A 24,338-nucleotide genomic window follows, 5' to 3' on the forward strand; every position below is an offset into this window, starting at 1 on the left:
TTTATGGATTTTTGAGATGGTTGACGGTTTGTTATTGTCATTTTTCAATAACAGTTATTAAAAATACCAAATCAAAATTAATATTGATCAGAACGTTACAAAGAATGAACATCTGATTCTCCCTCTATATGAAGGTTACAACAGTAACGACAACTACATAAAAGTCTGTGATCAGCCCGCTGCACTTCCAGTGAGGATTAATCATGTCAATAACTACTACATATATTGTCATACCTACCTATTTGATCCCGTTGGACTCTTTAATTTCTTGATGGATTTTATTTTTATTTCGTTTTATGGATTTTTGAGATGGTTCACGGTTTGTTATTGTCATTTTTTTTTTCATTTTATCCATTTTTTACAAAGGTACTTTTTCTGAATGCTTCATGTATCTAATCACTATAATTATCATACACATTTAATACAATATTATCTAGTGAATTTAAACTAATATTAATATATTTTATCGGTTTACTTTCAATTTTTATTTATTTTTGTATTTTAGAATTACAACATTCACATAAATTTACTTGCTTCATTTTAAAGTAAATCCACTCTCCTGTGACGTCATACATTTTACATAAACCATGAATTCATTAAAATTCTTGCAAGTAGATTTGTAATTTCTATGTTATCATAGGTGCACATCAAAAACTCAAATCATTGTTTACTTGGAGATATTTAATAAGCGTTTTTCATCCTTATATTCGATATAATTCAATAATGACAAAGGGAAATAACTCTTTTCTACTTTTCTCTAAGTGATATATCTAAATGCTATAATTTTTCTAATGTAAACAATTTTTTCTTTTTTTTAAATTAATTTTAGTTTTCTGGCAAAGAAAGCAATAAAATTTAAATAGACAAACAAGTATCCATCCACTAACATTTATTTTTTAAACAAAAAAAAGTGTGTTTTTCAGATGATAATATCAGCCTTTGGTTTTTATTACCTTACATCTTAAATAGTATGGATACATATATATTTTTTTTATTTTTTTATGAAATTCAAGTCCAATAAGTTAAAAAAAGTTAAGTTTTTAACTTTGAACCTACAGAGTTACCTTAATAGCAAATTACATGTATATTCAAAATTACAAAGATTACTAAATGATGTTTAAAGGTTACAGAATAAAGAAAAGTTTTGAACTTTTTGCTAATTCATTTCATTTATTTATTTAGCAGGTATCCTGTGCTTTGGGAAAGTGATGGGCCAGTAAACTTTGTAAAGGGTCTAAGTAAGACAAAAATAAATAAAAAATTAACCAACGTTTTAGTTTTATGTGTTTCTATTTTTTTTAATGGTAACGGTTTTTCCAAAACAAACACAGAAACGTTTAGTTTCTTGATATTCCTTATTTGTGAAGCAAACCTGAAAAACAAAACTGTTTTGTATATGCAATAGCTAGAAACCAGAACTTTAAGACAGTGCAAGCAGTTTATCTAGAATTGTGTGGAAAAAATCAACTTCCATACCTACCGCTTACGCAGTGTATATCATATATAAAAACATGCTCAATTTAACATGTATTTCGTTACCCATGTATATTTTAAAATAAAGTTTTAAAAAATTACCTGAATTTGAGATGCCATGAATAAAAAACTGATGACTGCTTTCAATATCGACTGGTTTATGTTAAAGTCCTGTCGTTAGTTTTTTCATTCATTTATACACATTGTTGTATTTTCCAAAGTTCAAACTTCCTGGTTGACCATTTTTTTTTCTAGAATGTCGATCCCGGTAAGAACACCCCCCCCCCTCCTTTCCACCCTAACTAGAAAGCTAGAACTTATGCAAAAAATGGTTTGACGCAGACTTGGGTAAAATGCGAGCAAGAGTTGTTGCTTAGGGTAAACTATATTACATGTATAAATCCCCCAAGGACCCCATTATCAGAGGGCACTACTGTAAATTATATACGGAATATAACAAATTAAGGATGATAAAATATAGAAAATTTAGAAACGACATTATTAAATGGCTACATTCTTTGCGGATAGATGACCCAAAACAATATTGGAAACTTGTAAATGATCTAAGGGCAGAAAAAGCTGATTCAACTAATTATCCAGTAGAACCTAATGCATGGTTAGACCATTTTAAATCTTTACATTCATCAGTGGACAAAAACTTTGAAGACAGATTTAAAGAATTTAATTTTCTACTTGCAGAAAAAGAACGTAAACATAACATATTTAATAAACTAGACAACATAATAACAAACAAAGAAATATCTGCTGCAATTTCTTCTTTGAAATGTGGAAAAGCAAAAGGGTTAGATCTTATATCGAATGAAATGTTGAAAAGTTGACACGCATTTCTCATACCTTGTTTATTGAAACTATTTAATTTATGCTTTTCCTTTAGTTATTACCCAGAGCAATGGGCTAAGGGATATATCACTCCTATATTCAAATCAAATGATCCCTGTGACCCAAACAATTACCGTGGAATAACTATAACAAGTACTCTGGGCAAACTTTTCAATACTATTTTGAACACCAGATTAGATAGCTTCCTAAGTGAAAATAATCTAATACACCCTTGTCAGGTTGGATTCACAAAACATGCCAGAACCTCTGATCATTGTTTTATTGTTAAATGTTTAATTGATAAATATTGTAATACAAATGAAGGTAGATTATATGCCTGCTTTATAGATTTTCATAAAGCTTTTGATAGTGTTGTTCACAATGGATTGAAACTAAAACTACTACAGCATAATATGGGAACAAAATTTTATTGTATCATTAATAATATGTATATGAAAAGTGAAGCATGTGTTAAATATGATAATTTTCTTACCTCCTCATTTCTTATCAAATTAGGGGTGCGTCAAGGAGACAATTTGAGCCCCACATTATTTAAAATGTTTATAAATGACCTGCCATCATATTAACAGGGCTGTATTGACTCTATAACATTATACTCAAAAAACATAGACTGTTTAATGTATGCTGATGACATAGTAATCTTTTCATCATCACCAGAAGGACTTCAGCAAAAATTGAATGCTTTATAGAAATATTGTGATGACTGGGGTATGCAAGTTAATTCCAATAAAACAAAAGTTATTATATTTAACAAAGCTGGGAGAACAATAAAAGATAAATTCAGTTACAAAAATTTCAATATTGAATGTGTACCAAGTTACAAATACTTAGGCATTCATTTCGCAGCTTCAGGGACTTTCTCACTGGCTTAAGGTGGAATTACACAAAAAGGGACTGAAAGCTTATTTCAAACTACGAAAAGACTTCCTGAGTCTAAACCCCGGGATATCCACTAGCTTAAATGTATTTGACCACACTATAAAGCCAATTTTACTTTATGGCTCTGAAATATAGGGAATCTTTAACGTCAATAACATAAAAATAAAACAGTCTAATGATATATTGATACAACAATGTTATAACAACTTAATAGCTGAAACTTTACATCTCAAATTTTGTAAAACCATATTGGGGTTGAATAAGAAAAGTATGAACCATGCTTCATTTTCTGAACTAGGAAGATTTCCTCTGCATTATGATATTGTCAATGGATTACTAAAATATTGCTACAGATTAGAAAATTTAACAACAGAGTTCTATTAAAAGATGCATTTCTATGTAGTAAAGAACTTCATTTCGCCCAAAATACAACCTGGTATTCCTCTATTGAAAAGCTACTAAACATTCTTAATATTCAAAACATTATGACATATTCTAAAACAGACTTTGTTACTTCTTTAAAACAATCTCAGACTAAAAAATATTTGATGGATTGGCAGTACTCAAATGAAACACTTAAGGATGGCAAACTTGTTACTTATATATTTTTGAAAACGAACTTCAGACAGGAAAAGTATTTAACTATATTAAGACCTGAATACAGAAAGCCAATCTGTAGACTGCGGATATCAGCGCATAGACTTTTTATTGAATCGGGCAGATATAATAACACACCTAGAACAGAAAGAATATGTAAAAATTGTACACTTAATAAAATTGAAGATGAAGAACATTTTCTTATCAAACATTTTACTAGTTTACAAGATAAACAAAAATTATTTTAGATTCTAAACTGTGAAGAATTAGATATATTAAACTCTGTTGGTAAATTTTTACAAAAGGCATTGTCTTTATTTGTATTTCCTATTCAAATATTTGTTTTTATTTTTTCAATCATATGATAAACTTTTTCAAATTTGTATGTGCATTTGTATTTTGACATATTTATGTATGGTGTTTAACATAAATATATAGAAGACACTGTATTGAATGTATGGAATATATATATATATATATATATATATATATATATATATATATATATATATATATATATATATATATATATATATATATATATAATCAAAAAAGAAAAAGAAAATGAACAGTTCCAAAGTTTCTATTCACTAGCGCTTTCTGGATTTACATCCTTCTTCAGGTGAACGTACATAAGTTCGTTACATCATGACGTCATAGTAAACGTTTCTAAGGAAAACAATTTCATAACTTATGTACGTTCACCTGAAGAAGGATGTAAATCCAGAAAGCGCTAGTGAATAGAAACTTTGGAACTGTTCATTTTCTTTTTCTTTTTTGATTATTTATACTGTGTGATATCACCTTTCACTCATTTTGGATTATGTTACGGATTCACACATAGAAGAAATGGCAGAACCAAATACTACGGATAAAACTGTAAGTAATAACATGGAATTATTACTTAAGGAGATTTCTGAAAAACTATCAATTTTGATTGAAAAATTTGATAGCAACCATGAAACTATTAAACAAACTCTTGACGCTATCAACCAGAATTTTGAATCTATCAATGATAAACGCCAAGGTTTCATTGATTTCGGAGCAACATCCGCTACAAATAACATGCAGCTGGAAAAAGAAATCAGCATGAAGAAAAATATCATCATCCGGACATGGAAAAGAAATCTAAACGAACGAAAACAGGCATTTTGGAATGCATTGAAAACTGAAAATATTGTCAACATCTATAAAAAATGGCGACAAGAGGAAAATACCATCATAATGCCGAGAAAATTTCACATCAAAAAAATAGCAGGGGAGGATGAAACTGAAAGAGCAATAAGAGAAAATTTAGCTCTACAAAAATTTGATGCAGAAATTGCACTATTGGAAACAAGATCAACTAGGTATACTCAACGATTTCAAAATATTGTAACCGAACATTTTTTTTTATCTGAATAGAAAACTCTTCCTTGTGCTCTTTCATTGCAACATTTAGTATTTTTTCAATACCTCGTATGAAAACATACTAAATGTTGCAATGAAAGAGCACAAGGAAGAGTCTTCTATTCAGATAAAAAAAATGTTCGGTTATTGTCCACAACAAACTTCCTGACAGGGTATTTGGAATTGAATTTCCTGGTCAGAAATCGACCAAATGCAACGACGCTGTCAAACGAAGCATTTATTTTACACAAGGAAGACGAGAGAGAAAAAGAGTGAATAAACGAGAAAGAAAAAGAGTGAATAAACACCGACTGATGAAGACCGGTAACACGGTCGAAATATTTTGAAACAGTGTTTTAAAAGTTTTTTATTATATATATATATATATATATTTATATATATACACTATTTATTTGTTCATGTCTGTCCTAGCTCTTTCAATCATCCAGCTCTTTCCCTCTTGTATATGTTTATTGAATGTTTATGTTCATTGGAACAGTCTTCATGTTGCCCCTTCAGGGCCCTTAATTGGTTAATAAAGAAATTGAAATTGTGATTATATGTTGATTTTCAAATGTATTTTTGACAAATATTGCAATGAAAAGATTTAGAAACTCAATGCATATTTGTAGATTTTTATCAAGCTTTTGATACTGTTATACGTGTATATTCTTGGATAAAATATAAACTTCTTTGAATAGAATTTGGACAGAGGTTTTACAATATTGTGAATATTGTCAAAGAAATGTTACTTTTAAAACGGATATCATCATTTTAAGAATAAGGGTTTTTTAGTGTTGAAAAACACCACCGCCATTTAGAAATTAAATTAAATGTGATCATTGTGTAGTCTGTCTTTAGTTGACATATTGTGCTTGGCTTTCTAACATTATCTAAATTGTGATCTGTGTGCTTTTTATAGTGTTCAAAGTTCAACAGAAGCCACCTAATAAATAAATGAATAAATATATATTGAACTCTAACGTATAACAACCGAGTACAAACGTGAAAAAAACCGCATTAAATCTGAATTATGACTTTTTGAAAAATTAATCGCATTGTTTTGGGCTTTAAAAATATTCTCAGTAATTATCACCAATTCTCAGTCCAAACAGTAAATCTCAGTTAAATATCAGTAATTGTCAGAACTCATAGCAAAAACGTCAGTTAAGACTGTGGATTTTTAATGAAACGTCAGAAATTAATATGCATACAATCGTTAAAAGCAACCATCGCAGATATATTTTTTTTAAATCTCGCTTTTATTTTTCGGACATATATAAACTAATGAAACTTTCATTAGAAAAAGATGTTATTTGCGATTTAATATTTTCACGATTTGATGCAAAACGGTTGGAACGCAGAATTAAGTACTCGTGTACCTTACAGTAAATCAGTAAATGTCAATAACAACAGTAAAAAAAACATCAATGAATATCAGCAATTTTCAGCAATAACGGTACAATATCAGTAAATATCTCAAATTATCAGGGAAAAAATGGCACCTTTCAGTACTTTTTAGAGCCATCTGTGTAGGTAGCTCGATATCTATTCACCTCTTATGAAAAAATACTAAATGTTGCAATGAAAGAGCACAAGGAAGAGTCTTCTATTCAGATAAAAAAAGAATGTTCGGTTATTGTCCACAACAAACTTCCTGACAGGGTATTTGGAATTGAATTTCCTGGTCAGAAATCGACCAAATGCAACGACGCTGTCAAACGAAGCATTTATTTTACACAAGGAAGACGAGAGAGAAAAAGAGTGAATAAACGAGAAAGAAAAAGAGTGAATAAACACCGACTGATGAAGACCGGTAACACGGTCGAAATATTTTGAAACAGTGTTTTAAAAGTTTTTTATTATATATATATATATATATATATATATATATATATATATATATATATATATATATATATATATATATATATATATATACTGTAGATTCCTTATTTTACGCGAGTACTTAATTCCGCAATTCAACGATTTTCCATCAAATCGCGAGAAGATAAAATCGCGAATGTCGAAATTTTAGCATAGTTTCATGTAGTTTACATATGTTTGCAAATTAAAAGCGAGATTTTAAAATTCGCGAAACGGGCTTCTCGCGATTTTACGCGGATATTAATTCCTCGTGTTTAATTAGGAATTTACAGTATATATATATATATATATATATATATATATATATATATATATATATATATATATATATATATATATTTATATATATACAGTATTTATTTGTCTGTCCTAGCTCTTTCAATCATCCAGCTCTTTCCCTCTTGTATATGTTTATTGAATGTTTATGTTCATTGGAACAGTCTTCATGTTGCCCCTTGAGGGCCCTTAATTGGTTAATAAAGAAATTGAAATTGAAATTGTGATTATATGTTGATTTTCAATGTATTTTTGACAAATATTGCAATGAAAAGATTTAGAAACTCTATGCATTTTTGTAGATTTTTATAAAGCTTTTGATACTGTTATACGTGTATATTCTGGGATAAAATATAAACTTCTTTGAATAGAATTTGGACAGAGGTTTTACAATATTGTGAATATTGTCAAAGAAATGTAACTTTTAAAACGGATATCATCATTTTAAGAATAAGGGTTTTTTAGTGTTGAAAAACACCACCGCCATTTAGAAATTAAATTAAATGTGATCATTGTGTAGTCTGTCTTTAGTTGACATATTGTGCTTGGCTTTCTAACATCATCTAAATTGTGATCTGTGTGCTTTTTATAGTGTTCAAAGTCGTGTACACTACAGTAAATCAGTAAATGTCAATAACAACAGTAAAAAAAACATCAATGAATATCAGCAATTTTCAGCAATAACGGTACAATATCAGTAATTATCTCAAATTATCAGGGGGAAAATGGCACCTTTCAGTACTTTTTAGAGCCATCTGTGTAGGTAGCTCGATATCTATTCACCTCGTATGAAAAAATACTAAATGTTGCAATGAAAGAGCACAAGGAAGAGTCTTCTATTCAGATAAAAAAAAATGTTCGGTTATTGTCCACAACAAACTTCCTGACAGGGTATTTGGAATTGAATTTCCTGGTCAGAAATCGACCAAATGCAACGACGCTGTCAAACGAAGCATTTATTTTACACAAGGAAGACGAGAGAGAAAAATTAATGGAAAGATACCGGTATAAGGAAATCGAAAGAAAAAGAGTGAGGGTACTGAAGAATGCTGTAAAAAGGAAGAAAAAATGTATGAGAGAGAGAGAGAGAGAAACAAACACGAGACATAATTTATTATGGATTGTGACAGAACTACAATGGAACAGATGCTTCAATCAATTCCAAAAGAATCTGAGAAAAGGAAAGCTTTTGTTGCACAACTACGATTCCGTCAAACTGTCTTAAAACAGGTTTTAAAAGACAAATCAATATTAAAAATGAAACTGCTTAAGGTAAACCTCTATCAATTAAACAGCTGACAACAAATTGTGTGGAAATTAAAGATGATGCGACTGTGGACAAATAGCCAAAGCATGCGCCCCCTCCATTTAAGAAATAAAAGATGAACACCCATTTAAAGAAGGCGATATACAAGCATAGCAGTAAGCACTGCTAGGGATTTCCGGATTTTGCGACATTTTGCGGTATATTCAAACGAGGGCGTTGATGCTCGACACAGTGCCGTGCGTCAGTGTCAAAGCAAACATCCACGCCCGTAGCGCAATGGACATGATGAATGCAAATAAGGAAAATGTCAAAGTTAAGAGGAACTCGCCACATTTACAGTTATGAAAAATATAAATTACCGATCATAATACCTTCAAGATGAATCATTGTGTTTAGTCTTGATCCTTTTTAAACCCACAACTTTACTCGCATATCTTCATTAAACCGTCAATCTGTTACCCTCATACCTCAAGAGGTTTCTTAAAGATAAACTTTCCATATTTGACAAATCTGTTCTCTGAAGAACAGAGAAAGATATTCATATCCCATCTGTGTCTTCGAGGCTACAAAGCCTTTAAAAAGTACTGCAAAAGGCAACTGGTGAGACAAAAGACAGAGAACCCTTTAGCAATACAAAGAAAAGACAAAAGCAACCCGTCCAAGAACTATATATGAAATCATTTTTTTTATACTCTTTATACTAACAAGAGTGTATGCAAAAGCAGCACTTCAACACGGACAAATTTATTATATAGTTCCATCATGGGACGCAACTACAAACTTCTAGGTAACACGTCTTGTATTACACACCATTTCATTTACTTCATCAGCTGTAAAGTTTGCTCAAAACAATAGTCGCTGGAGGAACAAGTGACTTCTGCAAAAGCAACCGCCGTACAAACATAAAGACCCTCAAGAAATTAAAGAGTTCAACGGGTATGACAGTACATGTAGATGTTATTGACATGATTAATCCTCACTGGAAGTGCAGCGGGCTGATCACATACTTTTATGTAGTTGTCGTTACTGTTGTAACCTTCATATAGAGGGAGAATTAGATGTTCATTCTTTGTAACATTCTGATCAATATTAATGATGATTTGGTATTTTTAATGACTTTTTATGAAAAATAATGACAATAACAAACCGTGAACCATCTCAAAAATCCATAAAACGAAATAAAAATTCAAAGCAGAGCAACACGGACCTCCAAATAGAGGTAGGATCAGGTGCTTAGGAGGAGTGAGCATCCTCTGCTGACCGGTCACACCCGCCGTGTGCTCTTTGTCGTAATCGGGAACATTTTTATGTTTAATATTTACTGAGTAATATATTTCATTTAAATATTACTCAGTAAACATTAAACATAAAAACGGTTTTGTTGCTGTTTCATTTAAACAATGAAATGCTTTATTTAGCGATTCATGCGGAATATGAAAGCAAAGACATTGCAGAAAAATACATAACCCACGTTAGTTGGTTATATTTTTTTAATCTCTAATGATCGTTCATAATCCGCATGAATCATCAATAAAGCATTTTATTGTTTATATTTACATTTTTTAACTAATTAATGAATTAATGTTTTAATGCTTCAGTAAGGCATTTTTAAGGCATTTTTTATTGGCAATCAAAATTTGAGTGACATTTGTTGAGTTATAAGCGAGTTACAGAGCTTACAATTCCTCGCTATGTAAACAAGGCTTTTGTTTACATTTTGAATGTTAAAGTGAAAATTCCAGTTTTAGACCTAAAATGAATGTGCTAATCGTTAGGAACTGTTTATTTATGCTTACCATGAATAAGAATTTTGACAAATCATCTTAAAAAGGATTTTTTACTCGTATTTTGAACCTATGTTAACAAAACCAGGGCACGAGATTTGTTTATATGACGAAGAACTGTGAGCCCTGTATCTTGCTTAAAACTCATCGACGGCCACCCAAATTTCACTTGATCATTAGAAATGCATTCATAAAGCATTGTAAATTATAAAAACAGGAAAATAAAATTTGACCCAAATCGTGACCATGCCCCTTTAATGTACATTAGTATAGGATTTGATTCTGAAATCATCATGATTATTTCGTGTAGTACGTGATTTTTTTTAGGTTGCTGAAGGTTTCGACCTACGGTAAACGGGGTGTGTAGAACTGTACATTTTAGTCATGGTAGAGGACCAAACTTTGCGGATGTAAATACGTGTATATGTGATATATATGTAGTTAGCTAGCATTGCAGGAAAAAAATGATTTTGTCTGCAATGAGTTACCTACCTTTACACCAGCATGAAATACCTACAGAAAGCATTCTACTTTTTAACTTTTTATTTCAATTTTTAAATTTTTTATTGCATGATTGTCCTCGAGGTTATTCTAATGCTTGTCTAGAACTTCTCTTCCTTATTTCTTGCTTGAAACGGTAATTATAGTCTTATACTGCAAAACATGTTGTACCTTTCTCTGAAATGTAACAGGGGTGTGGCCGTTTTACACACTATTATAGTAAAATGGCAACCCAAAATATCCTGAAGTAACGGTGCAATTTACTCAGATTCTTTAATTATGGTGACACTAAAGAAAATACAAAGTATCAACATTTTGCTTTTACTATTTTTTTTAGAGTGCATGAATAATATCAAGGGTCTGATACAACCAAGGTATCAGTTTAAACTGACAATTGCAGGCTATTGTTGTTTTCTGGCATATTTTAATTCTGATTTCACAAAATTACCTGTGCAAATGAAAATATAAACTTGCACAATTTAATACAGTGAACTACATAGTATTTGAGGCAAGAGAAACAATCTGACAACAGAAATAAACCCTTTATTTACACATAATACAGCCTTGCTGCTCTCACTGACACTGTGTGTGTTCATAGTCTATACCGATTTTTGGTTATTCTCTGGATTTTCACGTTGTCGGCGCTCGTGGATCATTCTGTGCACCTGTTTGTAGTAAACATCCAGGGCGCTGTGCTGTGGAGGCATGTCTCCCCCTGAAAAAATACAACAGTCCTCCTTGTACAAACATAACACATAGTGCATACATGTACAATATTGTACCGAAATACAACATACAAAATACAACAGTCATATGTGTAAACAAATACATAGTGTAAACATGTACAAACACTGTGTCAAAATACAACATAAAAACATCTACATGTACAAACACTTCACCAAAATACAACATACAACAGTCCTTGGTGTAAACAAATACATAGTGTAAACATGTACAAACACTTCACCAAAATACAACATACAAAATTGCATAGTGCATACATGCGAAAACATTGTACCAAAATACAACTTACAAAATACAATAGTCCTTGGTGTAAACAATTACATAGTGCATACATTTACAAACATTGTACCAAAATACAACTTACAAAATACAACAGTCCTTGGTGTAAACAATTACATAGTGCATACATGTACAAACATTGTACCAAAATACAACTTACAAAAAAAAACAGTTCTGTGTGTAAACAGATACATAGTGTACATAGTGAACATACATGTACAAACATTGTTTAAAAATACAACATACAAAATACAAGATATAAAATACAACACTCACATGCAAATTAACTACAGTGCATACATGTACTAGCATTGTACTAAATTACATGTTTTCTGTACACACACCTATTCTAAATAAAATGCATAGTGCAGACATGTACAAACACTGTGCCAAAAAACAGCATACAAAATACAGGATACAAAATACAACAGCCTATTGCAGATGAATACATAGCACATACAAGTACAAGCATTGTGCCAAAGTACAACAAACAAAATACAACAGTCTAATGTAAATGAAATGGCTTGTTTGAAAATATGAATCTCATCCTGATTTCTTTGCATAATGTAAAGCAATTGGCAAACCATTACATATTTAGCTTTTGCAAAGGTCATTGTGACATCATAATATATACCACTTGACCCTTAAAAAGGTTACCACAGAAATGAACATGTTTGCTACACGGAAAGATATTTATAGATGCATGTTTAATGTGTATATGTATATTTGCTTAGCTTTTTTTTAAAAAAAAATAAGTCAGATTACCCCCTCAGCTAGGGCCTCTCCAGTTAACCTGTTTTGTCTATTGTCTCAGGTCACTCGTGCATGAAGTCCAGCGAGTTTTAGTTTATAATTTTGCAATCAAAACAGAGTGTAGGGGAATAGTGATTTTGAATTAATTTGCTTTCAATTAACAAGGCATCACTTTCATTTATTTTTAAAGGGGCATGGCATTTGAAACAAGAGGCCCAGGGGCCACATCGCTCATCTGAGCAACAATTGCCTTAATTCTGATCAAATTAGCATTACAGTATCTAAATATCTTGACAACTAAGTACAGTAGATGTTGCAAAAAAAAAAAATTAAAATCTGCCAATTTTTATCCACCTCTTTTTTTTTTTTTGGGGGGGGGGGGGGGTAAATACCAATCCCTTTTGTTGTTGTACCTGTAAGAAGATTTTTCTCTATTCCTATATACCCCTCCCCCCCCCCCCCCCCCCCATTTCATGGCCCCACTTTTCTATAGGGAATCATGGTTTCATCAAACTTAAATCTGCATAACCTGTGCTTTCACACTAAGTACTGAGTTTTGGACTGAAAACTTTCCCAGAATATTTTTAAAGATTTTCTCTATATATTCCTATGTAAAAATTCAAACCGCCATCACGGCCCCGCTCAACCACTAAGGACTGTGATTTTGCAAACTTAAATTTACACTACTCGAGGATGCCTCTACACAAGTTTAAGCTTTTCTGGCCAAATAGTCTTTAAAAAAAAGATTTTTAAAGATTTTCTCTATATATCCCTATATAAAAATTCATCCCCCATTGTGGCCTCACCCTACCCCTGGACTATTATTTAAACAAACTTGAATCTATACGATCTGGGGATGCTTCCACTCAAATTTGGGCTTTCCTGGCCTAATAGTTTTGAGAAGAAGATTTTTAAAGATTTTCTCAATATAAAAAAATTTATCCCTCATTGTGGCCCCGCCCTTCCCCCAGGGACCATGATTTGAACAAACTTGAATCTACATTATCTGAGGATAGTTACACGCCAATTTGAGCTTTCTTGGCCTAACAGTTTTTAATAGAAATTTTTTTATAGATTTTCTCTATATATTCCTGTATAAAAATTTATCCTCCAATTGTGGCCCCACCCTACCCCCGGGGACCATGATTTGAACAAACTTGAATCTACACTACCTGAGGATGCTTCCATTTTAATTTGAGCTTTTCTGGCCTAATAGTTTTGAGAAGAAGATTTTAAAGATTTTCTCTATATATTCCTATGTAAAACTTGATCCCCCTATTGTGGCCCCTCCCTACCCCCGGGGACCATGATTTGAACAAACTTGAATCTACACTACCTGAGGATGCCTCCACACAAGTTTAAACTTTTCAGGTTGAATAGTTTTTGAGACGATTTTCGAAAAATACCAACAAATTTTCAATAATTCTCAATTATCTCCCCTTTAAAGAGGGCGTGGCCCTTCATTTGAACAAACTTAAATCCCCTTCACCTAGTGGTGCTTTGTTCCAAATTTGGTTGAAATCTGCCCAGTGGTTTTTGAGAAGACGTTGAAAATGTGAAAAGTTTACAACGACGACGACAACGACGATGACAACGACAGACAACAGACAAATTGTGATCAGAAAAGCTCACTTGAGCCTTTGGCTCAGGTGAGCTAAAAAGGGCTTGGCGCTGATAAAAGGTGGCGTAATGCACCCACGCTAGTTTGCTTCAGATTTAGCACTAAGTCTGTATGATTGTATACTGTGTATACAACGGAGCTATCTATAGAGAGGTAGTCGCTGCTATGAAAAGAAATTCTGACATTACTTCATAGCATCACATTTGCAAATCGCGTCACATAAGTTCTCTTAAATATTTTTGTATCTCCAAAACATTTTCCTTAATATATCCAAGTATGTTTGGAACATGTCCCTGATTTTGCGTACATAAGTTCTGATGCATGCGGTTTGCAGATTGAACATTATATTGGTAAATGTTTTACATAACAAACTTTACCGAGATCAAAACTGATGATTGATTTCAATTCTTACCCTATCTTAAATTCGTAAAAAATAAACACAAAAAAATTTAACACAGTTAGTTTGCCTATGAATTCATAAAAATTCACAGCAGTAAAAAATACCAGTTATTATGTACATATATTGTATCTGTGCTTTCTCTAAGCTATGCTGAAGGAGTATACCCTTGTGTTTTATGTGAATTGTATGTACCGGTATCAATGTACCGGTATGTATGTTACTATGTATACTGTAGATCTTATAAGTACCTTGTTTAGTATGCCGCCTGTAACGGTATGTTGTTATGTCTGCAGTATTTAGTTGTGTTGTGTTCATTGCTGAATGTAAATTTGTTTTTAAACTTTCTGCAAGCATGTTATATTTTGTGCATAAAAGATACCTCTCATAAGATTGCAGCAGCGAATAATTTCACTTACATTTGACCAAAAAGTCCTCCCTTGTATTTTGCCAGTCCTCATACGTCTGGTAACATCTCGTTTGGGCACCATCCTGGTACTTTCGTCGACATTCATCAAATCGTATTTTAAGATGTTTAACAATTTGTTTATCTACCATTCTGTAAAAAAAATTTTTTTTAAAGAAAATTGAGTTATAATAGATCTAAGAGAAATGATGTAACGAGAAAAAAAACAAACAAGAGAATTTTTTTTAAAAATCAAACACTTTAAAGCAATTCTTCATCATTCAATTCTTATACATTCTAATTCAAACAACATTATCATGAGAATGGTGGAGATCACTATGAAGAATATCAGGGTTTCTGTGGAAAATAGGGATTTCAAAGGGAGGTGTTCAAGGCTTATTTATTTCTGTAACTTTACTATGTAACTTGAAATTGGGGGGAGGGGAGGGTCATACCCCCATCTCCTCTTAAGATACACACGTGGATACCAAATGATATAGAAAGTGAAAGCTACACAGAAGCTTAACAAGAGGATAGATTAGAGAGGCTGATCTCTGAAAGCCCTTACTTATCCCTCTTCATCTGTTCGTTGGCCTCATACATACACAGCTGATCATCTACTAAGCACTCATCAATGGTGGGAACTCGCCGGAACCGCCTGTGGTAATAATTCCCGCGGTGCTTTGCCTGCATAGGCTCAATCCAGTTCTCTGGAAATAAAGACATGATCATAAATCATTAAATTTATACTGTACATATATAGCTTCATTCTACAGCTGCATATTAGGATCTATAGAGATCTCTGGAAAAGGATGCGTTATCATAAATCATTAGATACCCTACATGTGCCTTAAATTGGATGATAGTACTCTAGATTTCTAGATTTATCAGGTTGGGCACGAGTCACTATTTGGTGGTTCGTCTCCTATTTGTTGGTCAAACACCTGCATGTTATACCTTTTTTTTTACCTACTAAGCGTGAGATGATTTTTTGTAACCTCAGATTTCATTTTTTTAAAATAAAAACCATATCAGTTTGTTTATCACCAAAGCAAGCACTTTAACCTGTTACCATAAAAAACAAAAATTTCAGATTTCATTTTTCCTGAATAAAAACATCAATATGTTTATCACGAAAGCAAGTACTCTAGCCTGTTACCTTCAAAATAAAACTTTATTCTAAAAAATTCATTCTTGCGATGCTTCATTTCACTGACTTTATATCTGCGCAAAAGGAAAAATACTGCAGCCAATGAAAACAATGATCTTCGCTGATGTATGTCAAAAGATAAATTTAGATAAGGAGGCCTGTTTGTGCATGGTTTTAGTGAAATGCCACATCTAATTTAAAGTAGGTCAGATTTTTAAAAAAAACCAACAATACATCTAAATTGAACTTGGCATGCACTTTATAGATATTCATTTTCATTGGCTGCAATTGTTTTCAACTTGCCAGGATAATAGGAATCGAAAGTAGAGTCTAGGGAATGAGGCCATATCATATTAATTTGAATAACATCAATCTTTTCAAAGACCAAACCACTTTAATTATATTTGACTTCCATGAAGCATCTGATTTTGATCCTTTTTAAACACCCAAGCTCAAAAATAAACACACAGAATTTTCCAAAAAAATGGTCTAGAACCATTGACTCTCGGTAGGACATATTCCTAACTATCTATTTTTGAACCGAAACAAGTTTTAAATGATGCTGGTTTCAAGTGAAAAAAACACAGATTGTGTAGTCTTAGCTTAGAAGCCAGACAAATCTTGTTGATTTCAAAGAGCTATGGCCGAGTGGTCAACAATGAAAAGAAAGATGTCACATTGCTGTTTGACACAACTATTCCAATCTATTGTTAAAATGGTTCTATTATGAAGTAAACATGTTATAGAGTACTTGCCCCAGAGATTAACATGATGTGCTTTTTCTCCAGAAAAATGAAAATGTCATCCACTTTGAATGAAAAAGACTCCCACTGGGTTGGTAAAATACATGTACATATACTATACACTGTTACAAGCGTTTGATCACCAAAGGCAAATGCAAATTATTTAAAGCGGCACCTGAATTTTTATTAATTAGTCGCTCAATAAACCAAATTTTGAAAAATTCTACCACCTCTATACACATTTTATGAAAAGGAGGTAGAATTTTTCAATATTTGCCCCAATATTCGGCTTATCATGTGACTAATTGAAAAAGAAATATTCAGTTACCTGTGCTTACTCAAGGCACAGGCCTCTGACTGTATTTATACATAGGGTATATCTCTCTTCCCATACATATAGCACAGAAGTCGGCGATTTAAATCATTTTATCAATTTCTTGAAAATAAATGAGAAACAGGCAAAATCTTATGAGTGAGCTTCGTGCACTCGCGAGGCTCACTGGTAGGATTTTGCTTGTTTCTCATTTATTTACAACAAATTGATAAAATCGCCGACTCCTGTGCATATACTTAATGGCCTGTGGTCAAAACTTCCAATAACCAGATAACAACTCATATGAAAGAGGTTCGATCAAATAAAAAAAACCATGTGATCTGTAACAGAATAACAGGATAGCGATACAGTGGTTAAATGTTAATTAGCATGATTACACGCTTTTTAAATAATTTTTGCTGCAAGCTGGCAACGATAGAGAAATTTCGGATTAAAATGTTAAATATTACGAACGACTTTTACCTTTTAAGTAACTTGCAGGTTTGCTAAAGAAAGCCTCAATACCCAGCATAAGCTTTCCATTTACTTTATCTTTTGTCCTTTCAAACAGAGAGACTCTAAACTCTTTCTGCACGACATTTTCCCCGTCCCCCATTTTTTTGAGTCGACCTAACGGAAACTGTTTTACGACATTAGTATTGATTTCAACCTAAATGTCAAATTTTTTATTTATGAAATATTTGTTATATAATTATATTTTTAGTCGAAATATTATTATACAAAAGTCAATATAAGTTATAAAATGATAATATTTTATATTTTTTAATCGAAGTTGCAAATTGCCGTAAAGTGTACTGCCTTTCCACGTTCGTCGCCGAAATGGTAGGTTACGGTTCTGAAGTGTACCTGATAAAATCGGTTGACATCGAAAAAATGGGAGTGTATTTTGTTATGAAAATAATATATATAGTAAAAGAAACATTATTGAACATTTTTAAATGTTATATTTTAGTCCCATCGGAAGTTTTCGGCTCCTCGCCACGGATCTAAGGCGTTCCTCCCCAAAAAGCGCTCCAGGCGCCATAGGGGGAAATGCAAGTCTTTCCCTAAAGACGATAAATCAAAGCCATGTCATTTAACGGCATTTTTGGGTTATAAAGCAGGAATGACCCATATTGTGAGAGAAGTTGATAGACCTGGATCCAGTAAGTATTTCTCCAACCTTGGGTCTTTTCGCACCCATCTTGAGCATGAACATGCCGTTTCATAATGAACTAAAATTTTCTCCTATTTGAAATAACTCGCATGTGGTTAAGAGATATTTGTCGACAATACATTTTCCACTGGATTGTATGTGATCCAGCGTACTGGTTGGCTGTACATTCAGAAAACGGGCGAAATATATTTTTTTTCTATTATGATAACAGAAATGAGTTCTTTCTGTACATAATTCGGGTCAACTTTATTTTATGAATTCCTTTATAGAGTCCAACAAGAAGGAGATTGTGGAGGCGGTTACTATCCTTGAGACTCCACCAATGATGATTGTCGGTGTGGTTGGCTACATTGAAACCCCCAAGGGATTGAGAGCTTTCAAGACCATCTTTGCTGAGCACCTTAGTGAGGACTGTAGAAGAAGATTCTACAAGAACTGGTATAAAGCTCTTTTGATATTTTGTAATCTGTTAATTTTATCTGAAAAACCTTGTAGATCAACTAGTTTAAGCTTTAGAAAGGAAAACATTTTTAACACTTGTAATGAAGTGTCTGATATATTTGAAAAAATGTATGAAATGTTTACTGGGACTGATCTCGGACTTTAATCATTTCAGCCATGCTTTACAATCGACCCTGTGCTTTTCTGTTTAACATGGCTCCAACCAATTTTGGCGAGCCTTTTCTTTCAGTGGCTCCTCTCGGGAGTTGGTTGACGGAGCTCAGTAGCATTCACAAGCTCTGATGGTGATTTATTATCATTGTTGCAAGCTCCGCTCGACCAGCTGGTCGATGAGCTATCTCTGTACACGACCTCCGCTGTCGCATTGTGTGACATGAGGTGGTACAGTGGGTCTTAACTCTGAAGGTACCGTGCCAAGAAGAAGGCCTACACCAAGTATTCCAAGAAATGGCAGGATGAGGATGGCAAGAAGGAGATCGAGAGAGACTTTGCCAAGATGAAGAAGTACTGCAAAGTCATCCGTGTCATTGCTCACACCCAGGTACTTGCTTGTGTGTGTTGTTTTTTGTGTGCTGTAAATTTCAATATTTTACTATGGGAGGCACTGTAGCTCCCTGGTCATCCAATCTTCACTAGCCAAGGGGTTCTGATTCACACTGCTCCTCACGAACCCTTGGCATACTGTGCTATCAAAAGTCAGGATTTTTTTATCACTTGATGAAAGATGCTGTACTCTAAATGTCGCTGGTGCAATAATTGTAGCCTCCAAAGACAATAATATTGACAAGTTAAAAATTGTTTTATAATGTCCAGTATATTCAATAAATAGAAAGTGTTAAATTTTACACATAGATCGAATTACATGTAATTTGAATAGTGCAAGACTGGGAGTGGTAAAAACTTTAAAGTGCACAGGTGTATTTGGTTTGTAACATTGCATGCTACATATATCTTGAAGGCTCAAACAGAAAGACAAAAAAACTTGGGGTTTTGGGCTAGAGAAACTTGTGAATAAACAGTACGAAATCATTGTTGATGAAATCATGTTTTGCATTGATCGACAGGGTTCGACACTAACCTTAGTCCGTTAGTCACAGACTAATAGATTTTCATACGGACTAGCAAAATTTCTGTCTAGTCAGTCCGGTCGGACTAATAAGAAGTTTTGCTTAAAAAAATGTGTAAATTAACGATGTGTGATTGTCGACATTTTAATGGAAAACCCTGACTATATTTTTATTATCTAGCATATGATACATTGCAGTGATTATAGTTACCGAGCGAAAACAACAGAGGTATGCAGGATATTATGGGTGACTTGATTATTTCTTTGCCGTAAGGGGATGTCCGAGAAAATAGGTGACAAGCGCACATGTTCACAACAACAGCTTCGATAGGGACGCTTAGGCGAGAGAAATTTAATTTTTAGTTTTACGGATCCGCCGACCCAATTTTTCCGATTTTGTAAAAAAAAAATAATGAAAAAAATTTGTATCTTCGAAAATTTTTCCGGAATTTTCAAGTTTGACCAATCTTGGTTTTAAATTTACTTTATTTTATTTGAAATCTGCAAAACATTTGACAAAGGGAGCTTTTAAAATCAAGTGTAAGCGTCTCTATAACATGGAGTATTTAAGATGGAGGTCAGCCATGCATGGTTTGGCTTAAAAGTTTTTATGAAAAGCAAAGAAAATGTTATCCTGAACAAGTTTAGTAAGGTTAATACCAATGATCTTGAAACAAACACAAAGTACACAGTGGATAGTGGACAAATTAAACTTAATATTATAAGTTCAAGCAAATAATATGTAATTTTGATTAATAAAAGTTTGCCCACTGTTTTTTTTATATTTTATTTTCCCTCCTCCGACCCATATTTTTTACAACAAAATCCGTAAAACTAAAAATTAAATTTCTCTCGCCTTATGTGTTTTAAAAAAATAAAGGTGAAACGAATCTCCTGTGAGTTGTTTAATTTAAATGAATTGTTTTACTTTAAATAATTTGTGAGAAATTGCATATTATTTTAAACAGATTTTTAAAGAACTTAGATAATGAAAAGAACAAGGTAGCTCATAGCCTGGATCTAATTTGCATAGATCTATTTATAACATCTGTAATGGCGGCATACACCAAGTACACGGAGATAGTGAATACGCAGCTCATTGCTATGTACTGCATAGCACAATACAACTAAAGAAGTGCAACACCTGTAAGAAAAACATTATAGTGTATATTATGCACCCCTTTCTTACAAATTCTATTTAAAAACTCCATACTATATATAAGGCAAATACGGTAATGCATTTTAATTTAATTTTGATGGGCACATAAAATTGCCTGCGGACTAGTTAAAATAAACAGGCACTAGTCCGGCTGGACTAATGAATAAAAATGTTAGTGTCGAACCCTGTTTGATTGATCTCTGTAAATTCCTATCAAAACCCATGGAAAAATTCCTGAATTTTGATAGCACAAATTGTCGGGTTCTTGAGGAGTGGTGGAGATGAGAAACCCTTGACAAGTGATAAGGTCATTCATTCAATTATTTCCAGACTGAAAACTACAGTTTATTATTGAAGAAGAAAACCATTTTCTTCCTACAAATTAGTCTCTGTGCTGCATAGTAATCTGTATATGATAAAGCACTTCTGATTGTCATGAAGATTCTTGTCGTTATTTTATAGATGAAGCTTTTGAAGAAACGCCAGAAGAAGGCCCACATCATGGAGGTGCAAGTAAACGGAGGCACCGTCAACCAGAAGGTAGACTGGGCCCGCGAGAAGCTGGAGAAGGCGGTACCTATTGAGCAGGTGTTTGCCCAGGATGAGAACATTGACTGCATCGGAGTGACCAGAGGAAGAGGATTTAAAGGTTAGTGTACTGCAACAAGCAGCAACATTGTACAATGTAAAAGACTTAAAGTTCTATAGCATGGGTTTGATACTCAAAAGATTTAAATTAAATGCTTTTGTAAAATAAATTTGGAAAGTTCATTAATTATAGAGTAGATTAATTATTACCAGGAAAAAAAGAGATGTGTGATGTAAAAACATGGTATCTGCCCCTGCCAGGGCAGTCTGAATTACTCTGTAGAAGGACACCATGCTGCCTTCCTTCTGATGTCTCTTGTCTAAACCCTGCACACATTTAGAGATGCTGTAGATAAGTATTGTACTAATGAGATCAATATCTCGTTACAGGTGTAACATCCAGATGGCACTGCAAGAAACTGCCCAGGAAGACACACAAAGGTCTGCGTAAGGTTGCCTGTATTGGAGCATGGCATCCTAGCAGAGTTCAGTTCAGTGTGGCCCGTGCCGGTCAGAAGGGATACCATCACCGTACCGAGATCAACAAGAAGATCTACCGCATCGGCAAAGGCATCCACACCAAGGATGGCAAGGTAATGGCTGGCAGAAAGTAGTCTTAGTTGGTGCAAGGAGTTTAACTTTTATCAACTTTTGTGTAGAGATTAATTTAATGTGTTTAGTTTATTACATTAGGTCATCAAGAACAACGGAGCCACAGATTATGACCCAGCTGACAAGACCATTACTCCCATGGGAGGCTTCCCTCATTACGGAGAGGTCAACCAGGACTTTGTCATGATCAAGGGATGCTGCATGGGATCCAAGAAGAGAGTTATCACTCTTAGAAAGGTATGGTAAATTATAACTTGCAAGGTCAACCCACTAATGTGCCAGATATCGATGACTGCAATAATTGTCTTTATTTTTCAGTCCCTGCTGGCTACGTTCAGGAAGAAGGCTATGGAGAAAATCAGCCTTAAGTTCATCGATACTTCCAGCAAGTACGGCCATGGACGCTTCCAGACCTTCGAGGAGAAAAAGAACTTCTTGGGTCCTCTCAAGAAGGATGCCCAGAAAGAGGCTGCTTGAATGTTAAGGGACAGAAAATAAAGATTTGTGGCCAAATGAGTCATGTTTTTATTTTTTTGAAGTTGGAGGATCACAGCTTTTGAGAAAAAAGTCATTTTGACCTGTTAGCTGGCAGATATAAATATTGTAAGGAATTGGAAGAATTTTAAGAATACTGGTACATGTAGTTACACATCAATCCTAGATGCATGCCTGGTTTTAAATATTGAAAACTTCTCTTTAGGGAATACTGGGGGAACGGTTTTTTTATTAGTTGGATTACGGATCCGCTGACCGAATTTTTTTTTACTTTTAGAAAAAAAAAATGCACTTTTCAAAAAAAAATTTACTGACGGACATAAATTAAAAGAAATACAAAAAATATAATAAAATGACTGGTGAAAAATATCAATAAAAACCACATAAATTGGTTTCATTCACGAAAAAAAATGCTTTGACTTTTACACTTTCTGTTTTTCTGTTACGGACTTCTCTATCACACACGTGCCATGTTGTCTAACGGTGGTTTGTGTTATATCATTTAAATGGCATACTTTCACATCTGTCATTTGCAAAAATGACATTAAACTGTCGTTTAAGACCTTGAAACAGTGTTGTCCCACACATACTGTGGGGCAAGCGGTGTCAGAAGTTCTTGAAAGTGAAAGAACCCACGTATCGTGTTTGCCAGGTTTTTTTTTTTCGACCTACCGACCCATTTTTTTAAATAAATAATCCGTAATCCAATTTAAAAAAATTTTTCGCCTAAGGTATAACTGGCGCTAACTGAAGTTTTTTATACCCCCGCTTCGAAAGAGAGGGGGTATACTGTTTTACCCTTGTGTGTCTGTCTGTTCGTCCGTAACAACAATTTCTGTCGCATTTGTCTCGGCAACTATTTATCGCAGATGCTTGAAATTTTTACAGTGTTTGTTAAGGCATGCCATATCGTGGGATATTTTTTTGTACCAATCGGACGTCAACTTCCTATTAAATGACGACTTTGCTTATTTTTAAGGCGTCGAGCTAATGCTCGGCAGCCTTCTAGCGATCGTCTGGATTGGCAATCGTCCAAAAATTCACGCGCTGCACCGCCTCTTAAATGCGCATAAGAAATAAGTTCCTAAAAGTATTAAACGTAGTACAAGATTTTTTTTCCATTTATTCAACTAAATTGTGTACAAAAAACCCAACTTTGCCTCCCTGGTGATTGACAACTCGTTGCATAAGAATAAATTTGCTTAATCAAGAAATGGCGGATGAATACAATCAGGCCTAAGTGTAAAGATTCACTATATATTATTTTAGTTTATCGCTTACACTTTAATTGGAGACCGTGCCCGATAGAAATAACATTTTAGATGTAAATTTATTTGTTATCGGGCACGGTCTCCAAAATTAATGTAAGCGATAAACGTATCTAGTAATTTCGTTGCAAAAAGTAAACTCGATAATGCAGTTAGTTTGGTCGAGCATTATAGATAGCACGTGTTGTGGA

The 24,338-nt window shown here is 33.4% G+C and overlaps 3 protein-coding genes and 1 non-coding gene across 6 annotated transcripts in view; 2 read left to right on the forward strand and 2 right to left on the reverse strand.

The window, feature by feature from the left end:
• The window catches only part of LOC136270119 (caspase recruitment domain-containing protein 9-like), a 35,679-nt gene extending 33,948 nt beyond the window's left edge, over positions 1-1,731 (reverse strand). For 2 of the 3 annotated variants that reach the window (XM_066066670.1, XM_066066672.1), the window contains exon 1: positions 1,576-1,731. The gene's annotated coding sequence lies outside the window, so the exon portion shown is untranslated. The remainder of the gene's footprint in view (positions 1-1,575) is intronic. The other variant, XM_066066674.1, reaches the window with a different exon arrangement.
• A 9,710-nt stretch (positions 1,732-11,441) lies between these two features.
• On the reverse strand, positions 11,442-17,977 carry LOC105333576 (NADH dehydrogenase [ubiquinone] 1 beta subcomplex subunit 10). The gene is made up of 4 exons (XM_011436622.4): positions 17,804-17,977; positions 15,683-15,824; positions 15,128-15,267; positions 11,442-11,629 (listed from the first exon to the last, which is right to left on the reverse strand). Exons 1-4 carry the CDS (start codon positions 17,934-17,936, stop codon positions 11,514-11,516), a joined length of 531 nt encoding a protein of 176 aa, XP_011434924.2. The 5' UTR covers positions 17,937-17,977; the 3' UTR covers positions 11,442-11,513.
• A 66-nt stretch (positions 17,978-18,043) lies between these two features.
• On the forward strand, positions 18,044-22,900 carry LOC105333577 (large ribosomal subunit protein uL3). Its single transcript, XM_011436623.4, has 8 exons — positions 18,044-18,163; positions 18,294-18,486; positions 18,767-18,935; positions 19,365-19,500; positions 21,647-21,833; positions 22,163-22,365; positions 22,466-22,621; positions 22,703-22,900. Exons 1-8 carry the CDS (start codon positions 18,161-18,163, stop codon positions 22,859-22,861), a joined length of 1,206 nt encoding a protein of 401 aa, XP_011434925.1. The 5' UTR covers positions 18,044-18,160; the 3' UTR covers positions 22,862-22,900.
• Positions 21,993-22,089, forward strand: LOC117685011 (small nucleolar RNA U83B). Its single transcript, XR_004598751.1, has one exon. It is a non-coding gene; the product is annotated as a small nucleolar RNA U83B (small nucleolar RNA).
• Positions 22,901-24,338: the final 1,438 nt, after the last annotated feature.

Source organism: Magallana gigas, chromosome 7 (genome assembly GCF_963853765.1).
Source record: "Magallana gigas chromosome 7, xbMagGiga1.1, whole genome shotgun sequence".
NCBI classification, from domain to species: Eukaryota; Metazoa; Mollusca; class Bivalvia; order Ostreida; family Ostreidae; genus Magallana; species Magallana gigas.